A 21398-nucleotide genomic window follows, 5' to 3' on the forward strand; every position below is an offset into this window, starting at 1 on the left:
AACAGACAGGTCCTCAGTGCTGTTTGCTGAAGACTTATGTTCTCCACAGACAGGCACTGTAGGGTTTTGCACACCTCGATGCTCTGTCCCAGTGTGGGAACTCTGTTCTGCTCCTGTCTGAGCTGAGTTCTCCTCCTGGGACATCCTTATTGGCTGTCAGCATCTGGAGCAATGTCTGCCCAATCCACCAGGTCTTTGGGATCATTCAGTTATCCCTCTGTTGTGTTGTTTTTAGAAAAATCTAGATCCAGCAAGGTTGCTGCTCCTCTGCTTGGCTGCTATCTCCAGCTGAGTTAGTGACAGTAGCATCTAAGGCAGCTGGGATTCAGCTCCCTTCCTGTGCTGGGGCCCTGTGAAGTCAGGCCCTGCACCTGCAGCAGGGAGAGGGAAAGCTGTGGAGCTCTGGGGCTGACAGCAGTCAGTGCCACTCTGTGCCTGCAGTAGCACCAAGTGCTGTCCACATGTGAGTGACAGCTGAGGTCGATGCAGGGTTTAGGGCTAAGCTCTCGCTCTGAAAGGAAGAGCGTAAGAGTTGCCATCAGATGCAGATTTATGTATTCATCTTAACCTTACCCATGTCGTTTGGCCACTGCAAGGATCTGAAAAGATCTCTCCCCTGAGCACTGCAAGAGAAAAGGGGGCTCTTTTCCACAAGCTGTCATCTTCTCCAGAGGTTTCTGCTGCAACCACTCGGTGCCTCTCTCTTCCCCACAATATGCCTTGCACATTTTCCCTACAATTTCCACCCCAGGCTGTGTGCTGGATGAGCAGGACCTCTGCTCTGACAGGGTGAGAGGGAGGTATGAGGCAGTCATGCAACCTTCCACACTTCAATGTGTGTGTTGCCTTCCATGCTACCCACACACCAAGTGAGACCCCACCGGCCATCACCTGTCACAGAGGGCAAAAATCAGCCATCTAGTCATGGAGGGAGTGGAGGATTCTGTTTCCTGCTGGTGAGGAAGGCTGGGGAGACAAAGCTGCCTGAAGGGAGATGATCCTTGCTCTGATGTCTGGCTATGGCACAGTTTAATTCCCTGCTGCCAGCTTGCAGAGTGATTCACCCCATCCTGTGGGTCGGTGCCTGCCTGGACGCTGTTCACGTCATTGGGTTGGTTGGTCTGTCTGCCTCTCTCTGCATTCTTCTGTCTGTCTGCTTTGCAAAAGCAATCTCTCTGCAGCAGAGACAGCCAAGCATTGCTGAAGTTTAGCTGCCTCCCAGAGGTGACTTCTAGTGGTCTGTTTTGTGCTGCTGGTAGCAGGGCCAGACCTGCAACCTGAAAATTGCTGACTGGGAAGAGGGGCAGTGGGAGGGAGGTCAGGGCCATTTTGTAATGGGATGGGCAAGAGCTCAGCTGCATCTGCATTATGAAGTCCTGATTCAGATTAATGACAGATGAACTTCAGTGGCTTGTGGGCCCTGGCCAGGGCAGGGTCCAGCAGGCTCTGTCAGGCTGAAGCAGCCAGCCTGTGGCCCTAGTCCAGCAAGGCACTGCAGCACATGTGTGTCCCTGGACTACCCTTGTGCTAAAGTGCAGTGTTATGTACTTCAGATGGGCAGTCAGGAAAGCCCAAACAAATCTTCCCAACACTGCTCCCATGATGCTCTTTGTGCTTCTGAGTTTGGGCCCTCAGGTGCTCCCACGGAGAAGACCTGGGGACTGCTGAGTCTGGATGAGGTGCTGTGGCAACCCATTGGAACCCAAGTACAACACAACTCGGGGATTTGAGTGCTACCAATTACACTTGGAAACTGGAAAGCAGGAGTGATAGAAAGCTGGAGTAAAAGCAGAAAACAACCAAAGTTGGCTGAACCTCACAGAACCACAGAAAGGGTTGAGTTTAAACACTGAGACAAAGCTTGGGCAAGATTTCTTAGCAAAGCAGTTCTGTTGTTCTTTAGTTTTATGCAGCTGATTAGTAAAGAAAGGCCCAGACAAGGAAAAAAAAACTTCAGCCCTCCCCAAACCTGCCTGTTCTTGGAAGAACATCTATAATTTAATTCCATTTCAACTGCACATTGCAAAACTCAAGGCTAGCCAGGTCTAGGAAAATTCCTATGAGCACTAGGCTTTTAGAAGCATTCCAGAAAGAAATGAGGTTTCTGGCTACCAAACCCACTAATTCACCATCACTGGGCCTGGGCAACAGACTGGCATCAGCTTTTACTGGCAGAGAGTAGTAGGGCAGCAAAATCCCAAAGTGAAGCAAGAAGCAGCACAGTCAAATTGGGAACTTGCCAGCCAAGAAGCAAGACACAATAACCAACAGCAAGACACAATAACCGATCCAAAAAAAGTACCTGAGAGCAGCAAGTTGTTTCCCCTGACCTTTACACCCTCATCATGAGGTGGGGACAGTACTGCAGCCCCACAGGTGTTTCCTGCAGAGGAGATGCTGATGCCAATTGGGGTGGGAAAGCCCAGACTCCTGACATGGTCTGAAGGTGGCAGCAGCAATGACTGGTACCAGGGACTCTCGTCCCTGGTCTCCATGAGCCCACATGCAGTGCAGAGGGTACACAATGACATCAAGGTCTCTCTGAGCTTGAGAGTTGTTTTGAGGTGTTGAGGAGACATGGCTGCACTGCGTGGCCTGGCCATGAACCACAGTGTGTCTACACCATGGCTGAGGAGAAAGGGCAAAGACAGAAAAATCCATCTAAGACTGGCTTGCTTGGAAACTCCAGTTGACCCTGACACAGTCTAAACAAATATTTTTTTAAATTACTCAGAATGCCCTGGTCTTCTTATATGTATCCCCAAAGACTGTCATAAAATGTCTGCAGAAAGGACTCTGTGAACCTCTGCTGCCCTGCTCTAGAGGCACATATTTCAGCTCCAGTCAAACTGAAGTTTAATAAACCCTTGGCCTCTGTAGGTTCCCTCCAGCCTCTGCAGCAAACAATTCTCCCCTGCCTCAGTCTGGCTCTGGGTCTGTGTCCACCACTGGTGTTTGCCATGAGCTGCCAACACCGCTGCAGCATCTGATGGGAGACCACCATTAGTTGTGAGTGCTATGCCCTTGCATCTCACAGTTTTTTTCTGCTGGGGCTGTGAGGAGTAGGGAAAAAGTATTTGAAACTCTCCTTCATTTGCCATAAGCTCTGAAACATATATACCAGCTTAGGACTTCTCTGGGGCTCTAGCTCCACATCCTTCATAACCTGGAAGAGAGAAGGTATATGTTTACTATAGAGTCAGGATAATCTAAGTGAATTATTTTGAATTATTCCAATAGCTGACACAAGCCACTGTGCTTGGTAAAATTCTGCGAAACCCTGCTTGCGTCATGGTTTAAGTGCAATTCTTTCCTCATCCAAAAAAATACTTATGTGTTGTTCAATAATACCCTTTTAATGAAGTTTTGAAAATTCATCAAGGAGTAAAATTGATACTCCATGACTTGACCAATTACTCTCATGAGACACTTGTGCAAGAGCCCAAACACATGGTTCCCAAAGGAAAAGGATGAAAATGATTTACAGAAGCAGTGTGGCAAAGGTTTATTGATAATGAGGCACCAAGAGGAAACGGAACGGATGTGCCTAAGATTCCTCTAGTAAATGAACAACAAATAGTATTCACAATCAGCAACTTACATTTTTAATTTTGAGCTGAGAATAGCAACATTCACAGACTCACAGATTATTCTGATAAGAAGGGACCCACAAGGATCATTGAGTCCAAGTCTGACATGAATGGCCCATATGGGATTGAACCCAAGATGCAGATCAAATGACAGTTATTAGGGAAAAAAATCCATTAAGTAGTACTGAGCAAGGAAAACATCCACAAAAGTGTGCTCTCACTTGTGAAAGGGGAGTCATGAATTGCTCAAAGGGTAAACTGTGCTTGTCAAGTAATTCAGAGAGCTATGCACTCTGAGGTCAGAGAAAGGGATTTCATTTCACTTGAGAACTACTTCACCTTGCAACACATATAATTGTCACCAGGGGGGAAAAATGAAATTAAAAAAAAAAAAAACAAAACAACCAAAAAAACCCAGAAGTAGGTTTGCATGAGCCAAGAGCATTTGACCTTTACTTTCTACTCCATCTCCGAGAGTCGGTTATTTTCCCAGTCTGTGCCTGGTGAGCTGCATCCTCACAGTGACTGCCCATCCTGCACATACTCTCCAGCTAAATACTTCTTGCTTTCTGGGTCTTTGGATCACAAACACTGCACCCCTCTCTATGGTAAACACTTCTCTGTTTTCTCATCATCATCCAGTGTTGGCAGGTGATCATTATTTACTGCCTGGCACCCACACCCTGTTCAGCAGTGTCATCTGGGCTCCCCACAGCATCCACAGAACTGTGCCAGGGAGTCCCACAGCGATGCCTGAGTCACAGCAAGCCCCGTGAGGTGAGGCACTGCTATTTCTTGTGTTGTGTGGATGGCAAAGTGAGACAGAGCACACAACACACACACACTATCTAAGCCTGAGTTTTAAAAAGTACTTAGCACTGTCTAATATTTTTGCAGTCTGGAGGTGAAGGTCCTGTGCCTCTCAAATGCCCTGAATCATGCAATACCTTTGCATCCTGGCCAAGTAGATCTAAACCCCCATTCAATCCAGCACACTCCTTCAGAACAAGTTTCTGCCACATCAAAATTCCTTATTCTTATCCCAGCATTTGCTCCCCTTCATTGCCTGGGTCCAAGCAAGGCTGGACCACCTACCGGGGTAAATGGCCACTGCAATAAGAGTAGTTCAGACCTGGCTGAAAACACTTCCTAAAACATGAGAAATCTGCAGTGTCTTTAGGTGTGAAAATCAAAGGTGTCACTACTGAGACAGTTCAAACCACAACTCCTTGTGGCTAGTTGCTGGATAATCTTTCAGAGGAAAGGCACAAAGCACATTTCCTACCCAAAGCCCAGCTCCACTGTAAATATGATGATCTTGCTCCACAGCACAGTGCAGCAGAACTTATGAAAAAAGTCATCATTGGATTTTTCCTGACATGGAGAAAACAAAAATGTGCTTAGTTTTATTTACATTCTTGGAAATGTCTTAACTGATTCGAAGAACTTAAAAAAAAAAGTATTATAAAAACAGCCAGAGGCAAACAACTGCTGTGGGAGCTTTCAGGCAAGATTGTTAAATTTTGATTAAGTTGGAAGAAACTGGATGCAGGATTGTGGTATGAAGTGTCAGGCAGTAGACACAAACAACAGTGACTCTGGTAACACATTTTCCTAACAGAAAACAAAAAAATCATGACTCTTGGAAGGAGAGGAACTCCTGGAGCACCACTAGTTCTCAACCAAACTGGATGATTACATGAAGGATAATGACCATGAAAATCAGCCTAAATTAGACAGCTGAGTTCATGCCCACTTTTGTGTTTGCTTCCAGTTAGCATTCCAGAACAGGATCATACTGACATGAGTGACTACAAATGTGAAGTAAACATTAGCAAACATTTACAGAAATTGTCTTTAGGAACTTGTGAAAAGAAATATTTGTCCCAGAAACCTGCTTCTGCCGGAGGTGCTCATCCAATCAGGGAACAAGGTCTCATTCTTTGTGTCCATCTTCCACTCACCACCACAGAAGCCCTTCCAGCTGCCTGCTCCTTGCACCAGTTCACCCACACACACACAATCTGCTGACCAAAGATTACTCACAATCATCATCCCAACAACAATCCTGTGTCCCAGACAGACCTCAAAAACTCATATCTTGCTCACAATTTGCAAATAAAACACACGGGGTGTTCATCCCTCCTGCTCCCTATCTCCCAAAATACTTCCTTAGGGGAGCCTTATTTTGGGAGATACCTCATCTCCATAAAGGTGGCTGTGTGCTGACATGGACCACAACTCAGAAAGTCTCTGCCTAGAGACATCATGATGCCAGTGCCACAAGCAGAGCTTCAGTGCTTAGAAGCTGCCTTTTCTAGCAGGGTGGGAAGCAGCAGGAGGCCTTAAAAGCAGATGGAAAGAGTGACTGCAGACAGGATGGCCTAGAGAGGAAAATAAAATACACAATCAGAAAACATGGGCTGGAATCAATACACCTGGAAAGCACTGGTTGGAAAGGTATGTGCTCTTTCAGTTTCCTAGATGAGAGCAAGATCCCTTTTCACCAGCTCTTTTCCTTTTCTCTTCAGAAGCAAGCCTGTCTGCAAGGGTCTGGAAAGGTTGAAATTTAGGAAGAACAGATAAAAACTTCAGTTTCCAGTGTCTGAGGGCTCCTGGAATTAGTGGAGCCACTGGGCACCAGCTGGCCTCTGTTTCCCCAAAGCATCTCCAGCTAATGGGCTCAGGGTGCTTGCATGGAAAGATGCTGGGGGCTGCAGTGGGGTGCTTTCTCCTTCCTTCTCATCTCAGGCTAGGCTTCCCACACACTGCCTTCTCAGATTTACTATCTCACAGTACATTTGGGTCATGAATTTTTGGATTCATGAGGAGCAAACACGCCTGTGTGGGAATGTGTGATTTCTTCTGCAATTCATTTGGTTTATAGGGCTCTCAGGAGAAAATATACAGTTGGATGTAAATAATAGGACTCCAAACTCCAAAATCCCCTCAGTGAACATAGTTATGGGTATGTAGCTTCCAAGAAGCCAGGGTTTTAGAGCTAAGGTTTTAGTGCTAGAGGAAACTCTCCATCCCAAAGAAGGGAGCACAGCCCTGGGCTGTGCCTGCTGGTAATGAGAGATTTGCCTGGCATCAGGGACCCTCTGAGTATTTGCTGCTTCTGTCCTCTGTTTTCCAAAGAAACTTCCTGACTTGTCTTAAACCACATTGTTCTTCCCACTGACACCTCCTAGAGTTTATGAAGCTGAGGCTTATAAACTGCTATACAGTCAAATTTGCTTCAAACTGTGGTGCACTGTGGACTACATGACATGAGTTTTTAACTTTGTCAAGAACATGATCTGACAAACAGAAAATGAAAGGTTACTTTGTCTCCTGTCAACTGATGGACTGTGGTGTTTGGATGTTACAGTAGGAACCTTCATAGATTATTACCAGGCAGGGAGAGTCTGGAAGGCTGTGTACCCTCTTTTTGTTTAATGGTTTTTGCCCCAGGAGAGCTGAAGGCTGTGAAGCAGGACTGCCTGCCTGGAAAAGGGGTGGTCTGACATCCCTTTGGGCAGGACACCATAGGGTGAGGAGCAGGTCACCTCTACCATGGTGATACACTGCTATGACTGTCATGCTGCCAGCTCCCCTGCTTTCCCCTGCCACCTGGGCCAGGCATGCTCTGGGATGTGCTTTGGGCAGTCCTCAGGGCCCATGCTCACACCACCAGTTAATACTCCTGGCACAGGACTGAACAAAAGGGAACTGCTTTGCTCACCACTGTCAGGCATACCTGCAAAAACATGCCCTGCTCAGCCTCCTTCCAGAAGAACACAGACCCATGGACCTACTTCATGCCAGGCATACAGGGAGGAAATGCCAGAGCAACCACTGTAGCTATTTACACACTCAAATCACGTTTTCCTACTGGGACATTTTCAGAGAGCTTGGATTGACTTTGCTCCCACTGAGATGCCACCACAGGCTTTCAGCTGCTGCTCCCTTTTCTTTTGAAATTCTGAGGAGGAGTTCTCAGCAAAGTTCTTGGTTTTAATGAAATCTGTGGGCTAAATGAGGCCATTCCCTGTTTTTCCCCAGTGGGGAACTAATTTCAACCAGACTTAACACCCTTGGCTGTATTCTTGGTTTTCAGGACCCACTCAGTTACCCTCATAACTTCTCCTTGGCCAGGACCCAGTGGCCTCTTACGTGTTAATGCATGTATGTGGTCAGTGCTACAGACCATGGTTTATCTGCTGCAGGCTCCTAATATCTCCATCTCTGTGGGAGGTGCAATCAGCCAGATTTACACACAAAAGCATACATCAGAGAACATTCACATTGCCTGAGGCAATATTTGCATCAGATTTTCTCCAGAAAAACCTAGGCTGTTCCACTTGATTTTTGCAGAGTCCAGATAGGCCAGACTTACAAAGTCTAGATTTAGGAATTTCTCATGAAGACTGTGCTATGTTTGCTGGCTAATGTCTGAAAAGGACAGCTGGGGTCAGACAGCGCTTTCCCTTTACTCTGAAAGTCATTAAAACCCGACAGAATAGACAAAGGCCTGGATCAGTCCTGGTCCTTTTGTCACTCTCTTGTGGAGTGTCTGGGGTGTGATTCAGTTGCACACTCATGGGGTTTTGGTGCTGTGCAAAACACATTTAAGTCTCTCAGATGCTGACACAGGGCAGGTACCCAAGCCTTGAGGAGCAGCACAGGGAGAGCAGGGAGTGTAATTGGAGGCATCTCAGGCCGGGTGGCACACAATTGGCTCAATGCCTTCTCTCAGCACCAGCCAAGCTTCTCCTCCCTACTATCTTTGGATGCTGGATACCTCCTATTGCCTTTACTAGCATCTGACAAACCTGTCGAAATACTTTGGCATCAAAGCCTCTGCCTTGTTCCATGCTCTTTGTGTCTTGGTCCCCAAATATGGTGAAAAATTCAGCCCTTAGAAGCTTGGGTGCTATCATAGACTCTTGGTTCCTTTTTGGGTAAACTTCAGGTCATTTTCTAAAGAAATCCATAGCTACCAACAAATATTGTCTGGCAGATTCTGTCTCAGGCAAAGGCCCAACAACATCAACAACAATGAATAGCAGTAAGGTCCCCAGGAGACACTGCTCTGCATGGCTTCTCCCCATCTTTGGGGACCACTTCAGAAATACAAGACATGCAAGAATAGCATCACACCTCCTTGTAGTAATTTGCCATTATCTGTCTGCATTTGCCTCAAAACTGGCTCTCTCATGGCTTAACTAATGACTTTACAACTTCAAGACATCACAGCAAACATCAGAACCTCTTTTTTGACTGTTTTGGTGATAATGAGCTCCCACGAGTGCTTGTCGTACATTGGTTTATTTTCCCATCTCCTATAAACCATTTCATCTTTAAATTCCAAGCTTTCCCACCATGACCAGAGAGCTTTTGTCTCATTCATCTGAAAAGAGTCAAAAAGCAGACAAGGCTGCCAAGCGAGGGTTTGATTTTTTTCATCGCACCTTGTTTGACACCAGGAGCCTTTTTGAGGAACACTCCCTCTTAGTGCCATGAACTCTGCTCTTGCAAACTTACATCTATGGATGAAACAGGAGAGTTTTCATTCCTGCACACTGTGGAAGAAGGAGGTAAAAAAGGATGTAGTCTCAGTTTTTTCTTGCTGCCCTGCTGAGGGAGGTATCTGCACCAAAAAAAAGAAGCCTTTGAACAAGGCACTGGCAGAACTAGTCTTTGGTGACTGTGCTCTTGTGTCAGTGCTGTTCCGACCCCACAGGCACCCCCAGCTGTGTTCAATGGAAACTGCTTCAGCCTGAAAATGCCTGGCTGCTCTCCTTTCACTGTCAGGGTAGCTTTCTCTTCTCACAAGGGGCATGTGGAGCTTTTGTAATCCTGGCAAGACTTCAGCTGAGCCTCCAGGAGCAGGATCAGTGCCCTGCAAGGCCAGACAGGCTGACAGTTCTGTGCTCCCTTCCTTGACATTGGGGAAGCACTGCTTCTTTGCTCCTGGCTGAGTTTGCCCAGGGTGCATGTTATGCCTCTCCTCACCTTGCTCTGGGTTCAATTTAGCTTGGCAGCCTGGAGCTCATGACAGCCTCTTTATAAAACACCATTGGTTTCTGTTGAAGGGCTCACCCCTGACCAGGACATGCCAGCTGTACCACAGGCTCTGCGTGGCTGCCTGTGCAGTACCTGCTGGCTCGGCCTCTTGAGGGAGGGCTGCTCTACACAGGGGATGGCAGACCCATGCTACAGTATTTGATGGACTTGTGCTAACATGAAAACCATTTTCACCTCCAGATATTCACTGTGGAAACCAAAATGAGCCTTGTAAGGCACATCCCAGATATTATCTAGTAATGGTAAGACACAAGCACCCTCTGGTTAATGTATCACACAGCAAAGCTCCTGCTGGCTTTCTTCTCTAACCAGGACAGCTGATGAGGTCCAAAAAGCTGTGTAGAAGCTCAAAGAGACAGCTCAGGGCCTGCCCACAGAGGCAGGCACCACCAACAGATTGCCCAAACCTCTTTCTTTCACGAGCCATGTTTTTGAAGGAACACACCACAGGCTGAAAGCCCCGATGCTTTCAGGACTGACCAGGTCCCAGCCCCATTGGTGTGTATGCTCAGTTTTAGTTCATCTCCCCCCTTGGCTATGCTGAGCAATTTCCTGGATCCCAGCAGTCTGGTCAGCTGCATGCATTTTTTGCCAGCAAGGACACTTTCCTCAGCCCTTGCCTTCCCTCAGACCCATGCTGGACTGTCCCATCATCTCCCTCTCTAGTTTCCATGACCAACTGCAGTAGGGTTTCTCCCCATCTTTGAGGACCCACTTCAGAAATACAATACATGCAAGAAAAGCATCATACCTCCTTGTAGTAATTTGCCATTATCTGTCTGCATTTGCCTCATAAACAGTTCTCTCACAGCATGACTAAAGACTTTACAACTTCAAGACATCACAGCAAAACATTAGAACCTCTTTTTTGAGTTGTTTTGGTGATAATGAGCTCTCAAGAGTGCTTGTTGTACATTGTTTTATTTTCCCATCTCCTATACAACATTTCATCTTTAAATTCCACACCTGAATGAGCACCTGTGGTGCCTGTAAATTACACAGGTGATAAACCCCTCTCCTGCTACTTGACTATTCCCATTGCCCACCCTCTGAGGTTGACTGTTAACAATGAGAAAAGGGTTGTTCAACCAAGAACTCCAATTTTTACCACCCAGGCCAAGGAAAAGGGGATTTCCAGGACAACTAGCCACAAACCCAAACTAATTAAAGGCCACAAGGGAATAGCAGGGTTCTCTGAGTACCAACTAAATATCCAAACCCAGGCACAAATAAGTTTTATTATAGCTTCAACTCTAACTTAAAACCAGCATCACTCAACTCTGCATGTACAGCTACAGGTTCCTACTTTTCCTGAGCTGACTTTGGGCCTTTCATGATTTTTATGATTTTTATGAGGCTCTGTCCTAACCAGCCATGTATTTATAACAACCCTCTCTGTGGATATTTCCCCTCGCCAACAGAGCCACAGTTAACTGAGTTGCTGTGCTCATGTTTGATGTTGCAGCCAATACCCTATTGCTTTCTATTCTTCATAAGTCCCTTATGAAGGGACTTAGCTTTCTAATAGCTTGAAGTGGTATGATCTGGATGGAAATACTCATTTCTCTAGCACAAGAGCTCATACTTATATAAAGCAACCAGCTTCCCTCTCTTCCAGTAGCAGCTTTCCAACTTCTGTTCAAGAGCTGAAATGCAATATGTAAGCTCTGCCACAAGCTCCATGGAGTGTTTCTGGCCTTCTGCACATTCTGTCTAACTGTCTGGTCCATCGGCTATTTATCTTGGAAGTCCTCACTGGAGATGTGAGAAACACAAAATGTCTGCAGGTCGTCTGCCAATTTGGGTAGGTTCTTCTTCCTCTTGCCTTCTAGCATTTGGCTATGTCCTGTCTAGCTCAGAGTGATATCTGGCTCCAATCTGCTTATGAAGGTTCAGACCAAATCTTGATAAGCCAGGTTATGTCTATAGTGCAGGGCTTCTCAGCTCTCAGCTATGGGTCCTTGCCACAGCTGTGCTCCTGACTCTACTCCAGGAAGAGGTCTGGGCATGCATCATCCCAGGGAAGGCTGGAAAAGAACCTCAAGGTGCTCCAGAAGGTCTCCCTGCCTCATGAACTGAGCACTGTGGCCCAGGCTCCAGGGCATACCCTGCCCCACTGTTTGGCCTCAGACTCCCCTCTGGGAACAAGCTCTGCAGAGCAAGGCTCTGCCCATTCCCCTTTCCAGCTGGCCTCACAGTGGGAATGGACATGCATCAGCCTCCCATGCAGTAATTCTTGAGTGGCATCTCTGGGGCAGGAAAAACCTGATGCTGTGGGCTTGTGCACACACACTGGAAAGGACCAGTCTCTCAGGTGACCCATCCCCATCTGGCAGACCCAACAGCCTGAGAACAGTTCCATGCCCAGCAGACTGGTACCCCTGTGAGCCTGTGATATAATTTTTGAAGTGCTTTTCTTTTCTTTCAGAAACCTTGCCGTGGCATGGGTCTCGTATTAAGTTTTGGGCTGACCAATATTTTTCTGTTTCCCCTGCTTTGTAAAACTACTTCTGGCCTGTGTCACACACATTTCTCAACATCTTGCAGAGTTGTGGTCTTGCAGATGGGGCTTCAGATCTCTCTGAGCACTGTTCCAGAACAGAGTCATTCTCTGATTTTTTTTGACCCTTTCTGGGAAAATTCTCAATATTGCACTCTTTCCCTTTGCATACTGTACAACTTTGGTTTGCTTTGATTTAATTTTGGTGTAAATTTCTTTCACTTCCCACCGCTCCTGAGTAGATTAGATATCTGCAAGCACTTTTGTTATCTGATCTCTCTTGCATCAAAAGAATAAATACAGTTCCCCATTTCCCTTTTTGGAAACAGCATCCTACCCTAAAACTGATGTACAGCTCCCAAGTGAACCAATCAGTCACTATCCAAAGTCCCAAGAGGATTGCTTCCACTGAAGGGAGGAACTGATGTGACACAAGGTATTTCTTTTAAGCAGCAGTGCTTGCACCTAGAGCCCAGATGGGGAACAGCAATCAGATAGGAGTTATATTGAGATCTTACAAATTTATTTTATTTCCCCTCAACACCAGTCTGCCCAAAGCATTTGTACTCTCATTCCCCATTGATAACATTTCTCTGATGGGCCTTGATGCTGTTGACTCCCTCCCTGCCCTCTGGTTTTGCAGGGTTGTTTTTCAGAGTTCCACTGAATAGAGGTGGCTGTTATGTTAAGTCCCACAGAGTTTGCAGCCAGGCTCAGCATGCAGCATACAGTCTGTGGGTGAGTAAACCAGCTTAGCTTTCAGGCTGCACCACTAGCTCACCCACTGCCTTACAGATAATGAACCTATTAGTTCTTGCTAATAAATAATATATTTAGAAACAATATTGATTCAACCATCTGTTTCCAATAAGAAGACTAAGTGTAAAAAGGATAACACTTAAACTGCATCTTCATTAAAAAAAAAATTAGATACAAACAGACTTAAATAGACATTTAGTACTGAGTTGGATAATGCTACAGTCTTCAGTCAGTGCAGATGAGAGACCATAGCTCATGATATTCCAACTTGTCATGACTAAGTCCTGCTGGGACCAGAAGACAGCAGCTACAAAATGTTGAATCACAGATATTCTCAAGGGAGATATAAAGAATTTTATACTGGTGGGTTCATACTTAGATAGTTCATAAAATCTGTTGCAGACCACCTTCCATAATAATGCTGAGTCTGTCACTGCTTATTTCCCATTCAGGATATCTTCTCTTCTTCTTCTTACCCTGCCTCTCCTCATTCATCTCTTCTCCTTCCTTCTCCATCTATTTACCCTATTTCTCATTGATCCCTCTCTTTGACCAAAAAATGACCTTAGAATTATCATGATGATCACAATTGCTCTTTCACATTGTATCTACTTATGTGACAGTCAAAATATGAAGATGATTTACAAGCATGAATGAAAAATATGGCCAAGCAGATTCACCAGTATGTATAATAGCATTGAATCATCTGAACTTACACAGAAAATAAAGTAGAGATCATTTATTTATTATATGTAAGTAGCTTTCCTCCTTTACTTATGAACTTTCCTTTACAAGTTGAGGCTGCTGAGACACATGTAACTGTGATAAATTGCTCTGACATTTTATTAATATGAAATATTCCCATCCATCTCCTAGTAAATGTTTCTCAAGTCACAGGGGTCCTATATCAGCTGCATTACCACTCAGGCTTCTCCTAATCCACAACTATCTCTTTTTTCCATTTGAAAATGTATCTACATAAAGATATTAGACCTGTGCTTTCCAACATGATTAACAATTGAGATGGGATTTTTTTTTCAGATGTGTAGGAGTAGTACCTCAGAAACATATGACTTTTGGGGCAGGGATTGCTCAGCATCTTCTGAAAAGCATAATTCATATCTTGTGTTGGCCAGTTTAGGTTGCCTACACTGATGAGTTACTTTTTAAAGATTAGACCATTAACGTGGATTGGCAGGTTGAGCCTGTTTTGCATACCGAAAAATACAAGGATATGAGAATGCACTTATTGCTTACAGCTTTTTGCACAGAATAAGGACATGGCTGTCAAGAAACCTAAGTTAAAGTCCCTACAAAATCACATATGGGACCTCCACTCCATGAGTTTCTGACTCCAGCAGTGGCTCCTTCTCAAGCCGGCTGAGTGCTTCTTTCTGCCTGAGTCACGGCCCTGAAAAGGTCACACTGATGCCACTGAGTGGCCACAGCTTCACCTTGCACAAGCCACTCGGGTATTCCAAGAGTCAGTTTTTCCAACTGTAAAATGAGAATAAAAACTTCTTACCGCCCCAAGACATATTCACACTTTTAACTTGAGAATTGCTAAACTACAAAAATGCCCTGAACAAGTAATAAAGCATCTTAAGGACTCCAGGGAGAAAAACTGGCTAAAAGGCCAGGAACTAGGGTGACCAAATGTACAGGTCTGGAGATGTCCTTTAGCAGCAGACCTTGGCTCTGAGCCTCTCAGACATCACCTCCCTCTTACAAGGGAAACTCATCATGGCTGTGAACGCAGGGCTTGGAAAATGAATATATCCTCACGATCTGAGGGATTGAAGTCTGTACATTCGCTCGCCTTAAACCGTGGGTGCATTTAACTTGGGAGGTTAGAAACCACAGCCAAAGAAATCTCTTTTGATTCACAACTTGTTTTGAGCAGTCACCCATAAAGCAGCCAGTGAATCACTCCAGCCAGTTAGTCATGCAACCACACTGAATGTACACTCAAAAGGCTGCACAAAATAAACAGCCTGCAGCTCCAGATAACACACACAGAGCTCATTTGCGCTATCTGGCATCAGCATATATTGTTAATAGGACTCCTACACCAAACCCTTAGGAAAAAAACGCACTCAAATAAGCATCTCCAAATCTCTCTCTACATCAGTACTTTTCTCGTCTGCTTCGCTCTGTGTTTCTTTCAAAATAATTAAGACTAGTAAAAGTTTTAAGACTCTTTCTCTCTCTTTCCGCACCTTCTTGTTGCTGGTAAAGTCCTGCTGGGTTTACAGGCGTGCGCTGCTGAAGTGTAGGGCTAAAGCGGAGTTAATTCCAATCAGCAGCGGACAAGTCGAAAATAAACAGCTCTAGTGCGAAAAGAAATCTTCCTGCAAGGAGGGAGCGGCGGGGATACAGGGGGAGGGAGTCTCCCGGTCCTTTGACACATGAGCGTTATAAACAGCTCGGGTCAGGAATCCTGTAAAAGCCTCCAGCCAGATCTACCAATTCTACCGTCCAATTCAAGAGAAGCGCAAAACACCTTTTGGAAAGAGCCGCGAATAAACCTTCCTGCGCGGCCCTAGGGGTAAGGAACGTGAGCCCTACCTTCGCGTCTGGCTCCCTGAGGAAATCCCGCAGGTTTCCGCGGAGGAGATCCCGCACCTCCGAGTGTCTGTTCAAACAGAGGCTTAGCCAAACTCCTGGCGAGAGCTCCCTCCCCTCCCTGGGAGGGTGCCGGAACCCTTGAATGGCAGATCTGGTGGCCCTATTGTGGAAAAGAGAGGGCTATTGCCAGGGCGGCGTCAGCAGCACGCCGGGAGCCGGCGGCCGAGCCTCGCCGTGCAGCCGGTCCCACATCAGCAGCAGGGAAGGGCCGGCTCTGCCGCCCTGCTCCCTGAAGCTCGCCTCGCCTCCCGCCCTCCTGGCTCCGCTGGCCGGCTCCTGCTCCCTGATGCCAGCTTGGATCACGTCTCCCCTTGTCCCCTTGCCCCGCTTCCCCACTCGCGCCTGCCTCCCGCGCACCTCTCCCCTTTATAGTCCCGTGTTGCTCCCCGCGGGAATCCGGGCAGCGGCATCTGCCCACCCCGGCGGAGAGAGCTGCGGGGGAGGCCGCGCACCCCGCCCGCCTCCCGCCCGAGCCGGGAGCCGAGATCAAAGCCGCGGGGAGAGGGAAGGGGAGGCAGGACCGAAGGGCCGCGGCATTTAGGGACACCCCTCCCCAAGCCCCTGCACCCCGGGCTCTCGGCGGGCGAGGGGCAGGGACCGCCATCCCCCTCCTGGCAGAGCCGCTCCTGCCGAGATCCTTGGCAGGGCGGCCCGATGCCGGTGCGGGGACACGGCATCGCCCGAGGTGGGGGAGCCCCAAGGGGAGCACACGGCCCCCGTTCCTCCCTGGGCGTGCGGCTGTGGCGGAAGCCGGGGGAAGGGGGCCCTCCGCGGCGGGCGGCGAGCTCCGCAGAGCCCTTGAACGCCGGCGGGGGCTCCGTGCGGCGCCGCGGGGAGCCCCGAGCGCCCGGCAGCGAGCGGTCGGTCTCTCGCGGGAGGCGGAGAGGGACCGCCAGCGAGCTCGTTCCTGCCGTGCCTGCAGCTTACGTTACATCGGGGAACGAGGAGGGGGAGAAAACCATTAAAAGTGTCAATTTAAAAAGCGTGCGGCGAGCCTCCGATTCCTACAGCAGTGGCTTTCTGTACTTCTAATAATAACGCACTTACGGCCGCACTTTTTATTTGCTAGCTAAATAAAAAAGTGGTCGTTATTTGCATAACGGGGTACTTAAAGAATTTCCCCTGTTAGAGAAAGCCGTTTCCTTTCTCCTGTTTCCTTTGAGCAAACATCCCCATCACGTTGGCCTTCACTCCCGAAAGGATTTTGTTCCAGCCGGAATTTCTAGACAGCAATATACGTATACATTTCTGTGTGTATAGGGGTATGTGAATACATATGTTTCAAGAAATATAACTTACTTCAGCTCCACGCAGTAGAAATAGCAAGTCAGATTACTACAGCACATAAATCATCCAAAAGCTTTTTCCCCTCCTAAGCCAAGATATATAACCTGTTCTCAAGACTAGATGATATTGAAGGTCTCTTCCAACCTTGAAGATTCTCCCATTCTGTGACTTTTTTTTAAGAATTCTGCTTTCACTGCCCATGCCGGTTTGTGGAACAACCCGTACCCCTGCTGGAGGCAGGGAACGCGGGGTAAGCAGGGCGAGGCTGCTGACCCGTCGCAGGGCAGGGGCAGCGGGCCCCGGGTAGGCACAGAAGGAGCCGTGCCGGGAACCCCATAGGGACAGGCTGGCAGCCGCCACTGCGAGGGGGCCGCGGGGAGCCCGGCCGAGAGCCAGGGCCGCCGGTGCCGCTGTCCCTGCCAGAAGCCGGGCTGGAAGCGCTCCGACGATTGCCGTCCGTGTCCTCCGTGTATTTACGGCCGCAGCTCTCCCTGGCCTATATTTATCCGTACAACGCAGTGGAAGGTCTTAGATCTAGAAATAGAAGCCGAGGGCAATAGATGGTAGGCTCGGGCTTTTTATAACTCAAAAAGACTTGTTTATTAAAGAAATAAAATGAAATTATACAACTAAAAAAAGGAGGGGACACCCTGTCCCTCCAGCAAGCCGGGTGTGTGCCATGCCCGCCGTGCCCCGCCGGCCCGGCCCCCGCCTGCTCGGCTCCGGGCTCTCCCGGGCCTCCACAGCCACCAGGGGAAAGGCGAGGGCTACAGGGCCGCCGTGCGGGGAGCAGCACCCCCAGGAGGGGACCGGCCCGGGCGAAGGGCCCACGGCGCCGATGGGCGCGGGGGGAGCCGGCCGCCTGGGTATCGCCTGGCAGGAGAGCCTGCCTGCTGGCTGGCCTCGGTTTCTGTTTTGCTTGGTTGGGGTTTGTATCCTCTTATTTTGGGATTTTGTTGTGTTTAAAATCGAGGGGTTTACAGTCACGGCGTCCCACCACTCCAGCATCCCGCTCAGGCCCGGACAGCAGGGGACGCGGGGAGCCAGCGGCTCCTTCACCTCGGCACAAGGCGCACGGCAGTACCAGCGCCGAAGCACCGAAGCTGCGGCGGGTGTCGGCGGGAAGCAGTGGGACAGTCGCCTGTCCCCGGCTTCCCGAGCGATCCTCTCCGGGTAACTCTCCTGACCGCCGTGAGCGCCGCGTGTGCGCTGCTGACCGCGCCCGTGCCCGCTGCGGAGAACGAGCACGGCTTTCTCTTCCCCCGGGCTCACCGCGCCGGGGGGGATCTGCCCCGACTCCGAGGTTTCCCCGTCCCTGCAGCCCTCGCGGGGGTTCCTCGGGCACAACTCCTGCGCCGGGCGCGGTGGTCTCGCGGTTTGGGAAAAGGCGGAGAGGCGCCTATGGATGTTGCAGTCGCTCTGCGAAACCCCGATCTGTCTGTTATTAGCGAGTCTCTCCCTTCAACCATTAAGCACTATTATTATCGCTATTGCTGTTAATTATCCTTGCCGAACCATGTGTCTCTCATTACAGCCCACCGTCCCCAGCCACATCACAAGGGGCTCACAACGAGCGCGGTCTGGGCCGGGCCGGGCCATCCGCCACCGCCGGGCTCCCACTGAAGGAGAACCTCGAGCCTCGCTTGAAAATAAATCAGGGGAACCCCGGCGGTGTTAGGAAGGCAATAAACTCGTGTGATTCTACTGGGGGATTGTAATGTGTCATCACAGGCTATGCCGGCGCCCTGGGCCTTGCAACCTACAAAAACAAGAGACCGGTTAGCAGAGAGAGGATGTCGGGGCGCCGGGGAAGGCATGGGGGACTGACCTGCGACCCCATTCCCAGAAGGAGCGGGGAGCGGTTATCTCCTGCACAGGGCCTCAGCCCCACAGGTCTCCCCGGTCCCACCGTGTGTCCTTAACCGCGGAGTCCGGGCTGGTCCCAGAGGGCCTCCGCGGATGCGGAGCGGGCCTGACGCTGGTGGGGATTGTCCGCTCACGGGGAAAGGGCAGGGGAAGAGAGGGAGCGTAAGTGAGGGTCAGCTCTGGTCAGCAAATGTGTGCAAGCAGCCCTCAAAGAGAGCCCTCATGCCCCTGCGCGGCCCGGTGAGGAGATCCCACCCGCGGGAGGATGGCTGTGCCACCGGGAGCAGGAAGGACCCGCGCGGGTCCGGGCGCAGCGGAGCTGGGCTATGCCTGCGGCTCCCGGGCACGGCTGTATGGAGAGGACCTAATGTCCTTTTCCTGCGAAGGGGGGGAGTCACCTGTGCGTGGGGGAGCTGGGGCTGTGGAGCTGGATCCGGGGACACCTCAGCTGCAAGTCCGGGGCGAGGGACGGCACCTGAAGGCGACCTGGCAAGCCGGGGTTTGGGAGACAGGTAGAAGTAAGTGAGGGGCCTCTACCCTCTTTTAAGTCTAGAGATGGAGGGAAAGGGTAAATAGAGCAAAGAGTGCTCAAATGACGGCAAGTAACCTAGAAGTGGGATTGCTGGCCTGACCCGGACCTCTTCCACCTCCTCTGTGCTCCCAGTCCGTAGTCATTGTCCGTCTTAGGGTCTCCTTCGAGACACAGTCCTATAGGTGTCCTCGCCTTTGGGACTAATGCATCGAGAATGGGATCCCGTCAGCGGAGACGCGCTCTGAATCTAGGCCGGGACAGCCCCTCTGCCCACTGAGAGATCACCGGGAGGGAAAGGAAGAGCTTTCCTTTCCACCTCCTCTACTAAGGAAAACTTAGGGGGTTTATTTGTTTCATTGTTGAATTTTTCTGTTTGTTTTAAGGGGGAGCTATTTGTTTGTTTTGCTTTTCCCTAACTGCCCCGATACAGCGGAAACCTCCCGAAAAAAACCTTTTAAAACCACGGTCGGAAACGACATAAGAAGCGCCCCCGTTCCCGGCTGTACTGTCGAGCGCCAGCGCGAGGGAGTGTCTTAATTGCCGCTAATGACCCACGGAGGGGATGCGAGGGGGTTATCTGCAGCCGGGCAGAAATCAATTAGTGGAGCGGCAATTAGAGGGGAAAGTGAGAGACAGGAGAGGCCGTTACCGCAAAAATGATGATTTCGGCGAAATTTTCCAGAAATTCTTTCTGCGGAAAACGGTCCCCGCGGAGAATACATTGCACAGCCCGGCGCTCCGCTCTTTCTCTTTCTGTCCCGGTTTCCACGGAGTTCCCCGCATTGCACAAGAGCTAACTCTTTGCGGGAGCGCATCGCCCGCAACCCGAAACTACGACTAAGATCGCGGCGAAGCGGGACCCGGGGGAAGGGCGGCTTCCCGCGGGCATCGCGGGCTCCAGAGCCGGCTGGGGACGAGGATACTCGTGGGGCACGGCGGCCCCCGCTGCGGCGAGAGGGGGCTGCGCGCCGGAGCCGGGCAAGGTCTCCTTGACCCCGCTAGGGTTTGTCCTGCCAGGCAGCCGCCCCCCACATTCCCGGGAGGTGCTTCCCAGGCCCGGGAGTCTCTCTCCGTTTCCGCCTGCAGTGCTTCCCCGCCGCACGCCAAGGACTCACCGTAACAGGGGACCTGCAGGGCTCCGTTGTGGCCGCTGCTCTCTTGCAGCTTGATGTTGCTGTCCGGGGGGGTTTTGCAGGGGCCTCGCTGCATATAGAGGTGCGGCGGCTGCTGCTGCTGCGGAGGGTATTTGTTAAAGGAGGCCGGAGAGCCGGCGGAGCCGGGAGCCTGCACGCTGCCATCCAGGGACTGACATTCCTGCTGGCTGTAGCGGCTCCGGCACTTAGTGCTGCTGTCACCAAAGCCTTGTCCTTTGCTGGCCAGGAAAGTAGGGCTGAACTTGTCACTTGCTTGAAATGCCCTAAAAGGCGAGGAGCCTTCTGTGTCCTGGGAGGCTGCGTTGTAGTAGGAATCCATGGCAGCCGGATCACAATAAGAAACACAAGTATCAGCATTCATTCCTAAAATTAAAAGGCCCGAGTGTCCTTAATGCGCTTGGAGGGGCACCAGGAGCCACTCTTTCTCTCTCCCTCTCGCATAGACACACACTCACAGCTGGGCCGGGGAGCTCTAAGAGGATTCAGATGTTTGTGAAAGCTGACCAGATCTCCAAACCCCCTTAAGTTCTCGCACAGTAAAAGGGGTCTTTTTCTTTCCCTCCCTCCCTCTCTCACATACGCTTGCCCTCCGTGTCTCCCTCCAAACTACATTCTAAAGAGGCTCTTCCCTGCGCTTTCCCCCCCCACCACATAGGAAAAAAAAAAAAAAAAAAGAGAGAGAGGGAGACCTCTCCCCCAATTAATATGTAGATGATGACAGTGGAGGGGAGGGGGCCTAGGAAGGGGTGTGTGTGAGTGTGTGTGTGTGTATGGGGGTGTGTGGAAGCAGAGGGAAGATGGAGGTCATATCTTTTGCGTTAAAAAAAAAAATAAAATAAACCAAACCAGAAAAACAAACCAGCCCCTAAATTTTTATGATTATAAACCAGAAAATCAAGCAGATGACATAAACTCCACGAAGGGATGAGTGCGGCATCCGCGTCGGCGGAAGAGCCGGGGACGATTTAATGGTCGTGACACGCTCTGTTCGCTCCGTCTCTCTCCTCTGC

The 21398-nt window shown here is 49.6% G+C and overlaps 1 protein-coding gene across 1 annotated transcript in view; it reads right to left on the reverse strand.

Moving 5' to 3' along the window:
• The window catches only part of ALX4 (ALX homeobox 4), a 37360-nt gene extending 16611 nt beyond the window's left edge, over positions 1-20749 (reverse strand). The window contains exon 1 of the mRNA XM_036384609.1: positions 20350-20749. Within this exon, the coding sequence (XP_036240502.1) occupies positions 20350-20749 (400 nt within the window). The remainder of the gene's footprint in view (positions 1-20349) is intronic.
• Between the last annotated feature and the right edge of the window lie 649 nt (positions 20750-21398).

Source organism: Molothrus ater, chromosome 6, assembly GCF_012460135.2.
Source record: "Molothrus ater isolate BHLD 08-10-18 breed brown headed cowbird chromosome 6, BPBGC_Mater_1.1, whole genome shotgun sequence".
Classification (NCBI taxonomy): domain Eukaryota; kingdom Metazoa; phylum Chordata; class Aves; order Passeriformes; family Icteridae; genus Molothrus; species Molothrus ater.